Source organism: Triticum urartu, chromosome 1, assembly GCF_003073215.2.
Source record: "Triticum urartu cultivar G1812 chromosome 1, Tu2.1, whole genome shotgun sequence".
NCBI classification, from domain to species: Eukaryota; Viridiplantae; Streptophyta; class Magnoliopsida; order Poales; family Poaceae; genus Triticum; species Triticum urartu.
The window spans coordinates 540,274,680-540,281,471 of NC_053022.1; the positions used below are offsets into that span (position 1 = coordinate 540,274,680).

The following is a 6,792-nucleotide window of genomic DNA, read 5'->3' on the forward strand; positions in this document are numbered from 1 at the left end:
GAGAGCTTAGATGTAATATCCTTAAAAAAACATCTAGATGTGAATTAGGCAAACTGAAAACAAAATATAAGTATCACAATTCACAAAACATAGCTGATCGGACAATCTAGAAAACTAAGAATACACGTTTGAGAAAGAACAAAAAAAGAAATTAACAATGTCTAGGTCTCGTGGTCCTCGGCGGCGGCGGCTTGCAACTGCTGCATCTCCCGCTCCTTCTTCCTATCCTCCAGCATCTGCAGGTGGCGCCTCTGGCCTTCCTCCGCCATCTCGCGCAGCTGATACTTGGTGGCCACGTACACGGTCGTGACGACACCGATGAAGCCGGCGGTCCTCAGCACCGAAAGTATCGACGGCATCATCATACGCCTCGGCATCGCAAAAGACGGAGATGGATCGGCAATCGAGTCGAGGAGAGGCGGACGGATCTATGCTATGCACGCACCGGACGGGGCTGGGTTCAATTTATTTCAGCAGAAAAAAAGGATTCGGGGGACTCCGATTAAGACGGGTAGAGGGGCTGGAACTGGATTCCTTTCCTTTAATGGAAGCGTATTAGGGTCCGGATTCCTAAACCCGCCTGCGTCGCCGCCGGCAGAGTCGCCGGCGGTGGCAGAGCGCCGGCCACCTCTGCAAATGTCACCGCAAACATCGAAACGAAACCTCTTCATCACAACTCCTCCTATACCCGTACCAATACCACTACCACGAAAGAACATTCCTTCTCTGTTACAAGTTTACGGCCGCCGCTCTGAGCATGTCGAGCCCGAGCTCGTGCGCCAGCTCCTGCACCAGGTCCCGCTCGATCAGCGCGCCGATCCGGAACGCCTCGCGCGCCACGCCGGCCGCTACCGCGCGCTCCACGTCGCCGGCGGCGAGGTCGCCCAGGTCCTGCCCCGCCATGTCACCGTGCCTAGCCGCCTCCTTCCGCACCTCTGCGGCCAGCCGCTGCTCTGAGCGGACCATCGCGGCGAGCCTCGCGAACGGCGTGTAGCCAGAGTCGCAGAGCTCGGCGCACATCGAGTCCAGGCACTCCGTGACCAGGTCGGACGCGAGGCTCCGCAGCGGGCTCGCTCCCGAGGCCTTGGGTCTGCTGTTGGTGGTGGTGGAGCCTCTCGGGGTCAGGGTGGCGAGCACAGACTCGGATGTTCTCAGGAGGAAGGTCCCCTTGGAATGGTGTAGGCCGGAGGAGCAGACGTTTGCTAGCAGCAGATCGACGGTCGATGTGACCTCGGCATGCCCAAGGCGCGCCGACTTGCTGCCCTGCACCGCTGGCGCAAGATGGCACGCGCCATGCTGGCCAGAGTTAGGCTCGGCTCGCCTGGCGTTTCTCTCGGTGGCCGCGTCTCGCGCGCTAGATGGCGGCGCACAAGTCTCTGACAGGCGTCTGTCTTCGAGTTGAGCCTCTGTTCAATGGGTGGGAACATGAATGAAAAGAGTCAGCATGCAAGCCAAGATAGTGCTACTCAGTCTACTATTTGAACTATGCATTTTCCGAAAATATGCTGACAGAGGGAGTAAGATAGTAGGTTTACAGTTTGTTGGCCAAAAAATTTGTCAGTTGGCCCAAACTGTACAAACGAAGTGCAGAAAGAAACTAGAACATGCTCAAAATAATAACTTGTGTTGATTACCTTTAGTGTAGTTTGAGTTCCCAGAAGTGCAGTTCTCATCTGCATATGTAGGCCGGAGTCTTCCTCGTTGTCGGTTGCCTCCAGGCACAGATCGAGATGTATCATTAGCTTTCCCGTTGGCCTGCAGATGGCAGCGGCCAAGGAGCTGTCATCAGATAAACAGAGTGCTTGATGTTATGGTGATCTATATAGGAACAGTAATCTCAGCAATATTAACATACATGGTGGAGGACAGGGAAGAGCAAAATTTACCAACCTCAAGCTTTTTATGAGTTTCACACAACTCGACGGAATTAGGAAGCTCCCCGAAGACATGCATCAGACTGTCTAGCTCCCGCAGAAGTTCCTCGCTTGACGATCTTCGAAGGACGGGCACATCACTAGCCTCCTCAGACCATGAAGAGGTTACTCTTACTCTGCTTCCAGGAATATCTCTGTTCTTCAACTCATCTCGATTAAACCAGACTGATTCTGCATCGTCCATGCTTGATGTGCCTCGTAATTTTTCCCTGAAAACCAATTCCCTTTCTGAAGAAATATTTTGACAGTCCCTATGAGAGTTTCTTTTAGGACCATTTGCAGATCCCAGAACAGCACTAGTGTTTTTGCCGAGCATAGAAGCAGGGGTAGCCTTCATCGGTGAGCTGAAAGTGAAAGAAACAATGTCCGAGTCGTTACACCTGGAAGCATTCCGCGGCTCTACCGGTCTCAGCAAGTCATTCCTAACATAGTTTGGGCTGGCAGTCTTCGGCTTCTCGCTAACCAACCCTGCGCCTTTTGCAATTATCATATCTTTCTCCATAGTTTTTGGTGATGCAGTCCTTGGCTTCGGTTTGTTAGAGCTATCGCTCCTTAGGCCACCGGTTCGATGGCCTTTTGTGCTCAGGTTCTTGTTCTGCGCATTGCTACGTGGCAGGCGAATTTCATCCATTACTTTTCCTTTGGACCTCAAAGATGTACTGCTGTTCACACTTTTGTTCAAAGAAACAAAATCCTTCCCTGTGCTCGCCACATATTGCTCCCCATTTCTATGCTTCTGCCTCTGAATCATATGATGTGGATCTTCTGTTCTAGAAGCTGTAGGCAATGCGTTCTGCTTCAGGTTGTTCTGCTTGAGAGGGCCAGAAGCAACATTCCCACGGGATGCGCTCCTCGGCTGAACTTTTCGGACATCTTGATATGTATCAGCGGCAGCATTGAGGATCATCGCATCACTTTCCTTAAACCTAGCCTTCTCACTCGAGTTGCTTACAGGCAAAGCCTTAATGTTTCCTCCAGGTTGCCCTTGCCATGGTACATGCTGGTTTGGCTTCCTATCAGCAGCAACCTTCTTGCAGTTCTCTTCAGACCACTGTCTGGGAGCAGGATTGTGCAGAGAGGCAGCTCCTACGTTGCCAGCACCAGACATTGATGCACCAACATTCCCCATTTCCCTTGAGAATTGATCCGGCGAATTATGTATGGCAGCAGCAGGAGCAGAAGTAGTCGCCACACCATCGCCGTTACATGGATACTCCAAGCGTGCATGTCGCTGTCGGTGGCGATTTCTGGACTGCAGACCGGGTTCGAGAACCCTGACTGCTGCTTCGATCAACCGGGCCTTGTTCCTGCTTGAAATTGACCTTGGGCTCTTCAGAGGTGAAGCAACCTTGTGATTGTGGTGCCTTCCTGACCACAATGCCTGTGAATCTGCATTGAACTTGCCGGCATTGTCATTCCATCCATCCATGACCTGCCCTGGCTTCTGATGCGAGGTGGCCATGCTCCCTGAGCTACCAGGCAAACCTTGAGAACGGTCATTCCGGTGACCGGCGACCTCGGATTCGGAGGAGTCGGTGGCTCTGGCTGACCTTTCATGGCTGATAGCCGGCATTGAGCTGAGGCCCATTAGCCGTGCAACGACACCCGGGGTGCGCATTTCACTGGAATTGCTGTCTTGGGTTGGCGGTGGCAAGCGGCTGGTGCCATGGCTTTCGCTTTTACTCCTTGCATAGTCTGCAGAATCAAGCTGGAGGAGAGCAGCACGGGTGAGCTAGCAATTTAGCATACATATAAACAGATAGGAAAAGGAGATGATGAAAAGTTGTAAAGGAGGCAAAGGGAAAGGTGTGCAAAATGCTAGATGCTGAACCTGCACATCTGGGGGGAAATCATTGGGAGCCTTGGGCAACCAGGTGCAGATGAAAAGGGAGAACCACTTTGTTTTGGGAATCTCTCAAGAAATAAATCATGGATGCAAAGTAAACAATTTAGGTGAAAATTTGGAGGATTCCCTTTGTCTAAACAGAGAAAAAAGAAAGAAAAAAGAAAATGCAAAACCAAGGGAGTAAAATCTTGGCTTGGGGAAAAGCAAAATGATATTTATGAGGCAATTTTTGTTGGGGAAAAATCAACTATGAATTCAGAACGAAACTTACTGCACAGATGCTAGTAGTAAAAGGTGAAGGAAAGATGTACCGTACCAGGAGAGGCCTCTTCTTGGCCACCGGCGTCTTCTCGCCGGCGCGGCCGGCGGCGGCGGGTGGCCTCCCAGGCGATAAGAATCTCTGCTCGCGCACTGAAACGGCAAAGACACAAAATAAAGCTGAGGAACAGCACCGATTTTGCAGAGAGCCATAGCAATTAGCAAATGCAGCTGCTCCGTCCGCAATCTCATCTCACCTGGGGCGAGCAGCTTGGTCTTCTTGGAGGAGGAGGAGGAGAAGAGCTTCCGCTTGGCGAGCATCTGGAACAGCGCCGCCACGCGCGACGGCGCCGGCTTCTGCCGCTCGGTGATCGCCAGGCCGCCGCCGCCGCCGCCGTTCGCCGCAGCGGAGGAGGAGGACCCGCCCCTCCTCATGCCTCCGCGCCGGCGAGGAGGAAGGAGACAGGAATTCAAACCCGATTCCTCACGAGCCTGGCAGCGAGTAGCACAACACGCGCCCGCTCCTCCTGAATCTTGAATGAATGCCGCTCTCTCACAGAAAAACTCAAAATAAATGCAGAAATCCCTCAGAAAAAAACGCAACACCAAAACTTGAGACCGGCCGCTCCTGTATTAATGGCTACATCTAGTTCTTCGTGAGCCGCCGAATCTTGGAGAGGTGGCGAGCCATGAGGGACAAATGCTAGAGAACAAAGGGAGATGGCCACTGCAACTGCTCAGGACATGACCGCTCCATGCGAATTCCCCTCCCTACTCATGAACCGGCCAAGGCACAAAGACTCTCTGCCCGGCTCCTCTTGTCACCCTTGAAATAAAAATGCTAGAGCAAACAAAGGGGGGGGGGGGGGGGGGGGGGGGAGACGGTGCGGAGATCTAGAGCGGATGAGCCAAGCGTCGGAGTTGGGGGATTGGGGAGGGGAGCGGGCCTAGAGGTGAAAAGAGAGGGCTTTTGTGGGGAGGAGGGGAGGAAGGAGAAAGAAAGGGGGCCTGGCTCTTTCTGCAGAGGGGATTCAGAGGAAGCGACATGTCGAGGGCTGCTTTTGTTTAGCGTTGTGATGGATGTGTTCGTGATGTGCATGTGTAGCTGTGTCAGAGGAGAAGCTTTCCATTGCTGAGCTAATGCTTTTGTTTGCTTGCTCCCTTCCTTCCCTGGCCAGTCTGGCCTGGCTTGGGACTGGTCTAATCTTGATTAATTAGCACCACCACCATCCTATGCTCCCACTATGCTACTTTGGACTGGTCCAATCCAGTTTTAATTAATTTATTATTAGTATCCTCTGCTATAATAAGCAACTTTGGCCTCTAGTAGGAGCTGAAAACCGATGCTTAAGATGCAAGAGAGGCGAAAAATTTCCATGCTACTACCCCAGAGTAAGAGCATCTCCCGCCGTACGGCCCTCAGGACGCCAAAAAGCGCCGTCTGGGGCCGAGTCGGCGTTAATTTCGGCATTGGGGTGAACGTGCTCCCAGTCGCCGCCCCCAGGTCATCCCCAAATCGAAACAACGCGACACAAACACGACACAAACTTGGCGATTTCATTCAAATTTATACAAAAAACAAAAAAAAACATGATTTAAAAACAAGTACGCCTAGCCATACTACGATGTTGTCGCCATCCGGCTTCTACACGCTGAGGAGCCTGTAGAACCGGGTGTAGTCGCTGCCGTCGTCGCCGTCGTCATCATTGCCGCCGCCCTGCGTCCCGCCGGAGCCGCCGTCGTCCCTGCTGCACCCCTAACCAGGGTCGCCGACGTGCGGGGGGTTAGACGGCCCGGGCGCGTCCTCGTCCTCGCTGTCGAGGACGACGACGACGACGCCCTCGTCGCGTCCGCGGCACTGAGCTTTGATCTCTTCGAGCCTCCACAAGCCCGGCACCCGCATGTCCGGACGAGCCGGGTAGTCGGCCTCGTAGAGGAGGCGCACCTCGTCCTCGCGCAAATGGCGTCGGCCGAAGCCATTCATCGCCGCGGCGTCGCGGCGCCTTCACTGCGCCGCCCGTGAAGCATCACTGGAAGGCTGACCGAGGCGGCGGCGCGACAGCCTTGGCATTGATTCCCGCGGGAACCGTGGCGGTGAGGACGATGAAGGCAGCGAGTCGCTGACTCGGCGGACCCACTCCATTTCGCGCCAAAATCATTTTCCCCGGCGCCCTCCAGCGCGCCGGGTTTGGCCCGAGTCCGCCGGCTCCAAAATCGGCCTGAATCGGTGAAGAACTGGCTTTTGGGGCGCGGATTTTCGGCGCCGGCGACAAAAAAGAGGCCGCGGGAACGCGGCTGGAGATGCTCTAGTCATTGTCTGCTTCAGCTTGTGTTTCATGTTACTGGCTGAAGATGAGTGGAATCTAAGCATGGAAAAAGGGAGAAAATTACTTTGCTTGTATATAGCTAGCGTAGGCACCGACAGATCACAGATGGTAACACTCTACTTAACACACCATTGACACCAGCTTAGAGTGTCTGTATGTGATACACACTTGCTTCAGACACATGATGCACAAACGTTTCAGGATGACACATACATGGCCGGCTAGCCGGTGTACGCATCTACCTCTGGTTGCCATGTGAATCTGCTGTGATGATGAATGAGTAGGGTCAAAGTGAAGAGAAGAGAAGAGAAGAGAAGGTGGTTGCTCTCCTCTGCTCGTATACGGACGGACAGCTCAACGAGTGACCCAAGTGGAAAGTACCTTCCATTTTACTGCTCACCTATGGGGGTGGGGGGCTAAAATTCTC

General features: G+C 53.4%; 1 protein-coding gene across 2 annotated transcripts; it reads right to left on the minus strand.

Moving 5' to 3' along the window:
* Positions 1 to 651: 651 nt before the first annotated feature.
* On the minus strand, positions 652 to 5,162 carry LOC125527765. Of its 2 annotated transcripts, none has more exons than XM_048692291.1 (5): positions 4,296 to 5,162; positions 4,097 to 4,191; positions 1,891 to 3,642; positions 1,635 to 1,755; positions 652 to 1,406 (listed from the first exon to the last, which is right to left on the minus strand). In XM_048692291.1, exons 1-5 carry the CDS (start codon positions 4,471 to 4,473, stop codon positions 730 to 732), a joined length of 2,823 nt encoding a protein of 940 aa, XP_048548248.1. In that variant the 5' UTR covers positions 4,474 to 5,162; the 3' UTR covers positions 652 to 729. The 2 variants fall into 2 exon arrangements, with proteins under 2 accessions (XP_048548248.1, XP_048548242.1); XM_048692285.1 differs by having other exon boundaries at positions 1,635 to 1,779; positions 4,296 to 5,158.
* Positions 5,163 to 6,792: the final 1,630 nt, after the last annotated feature.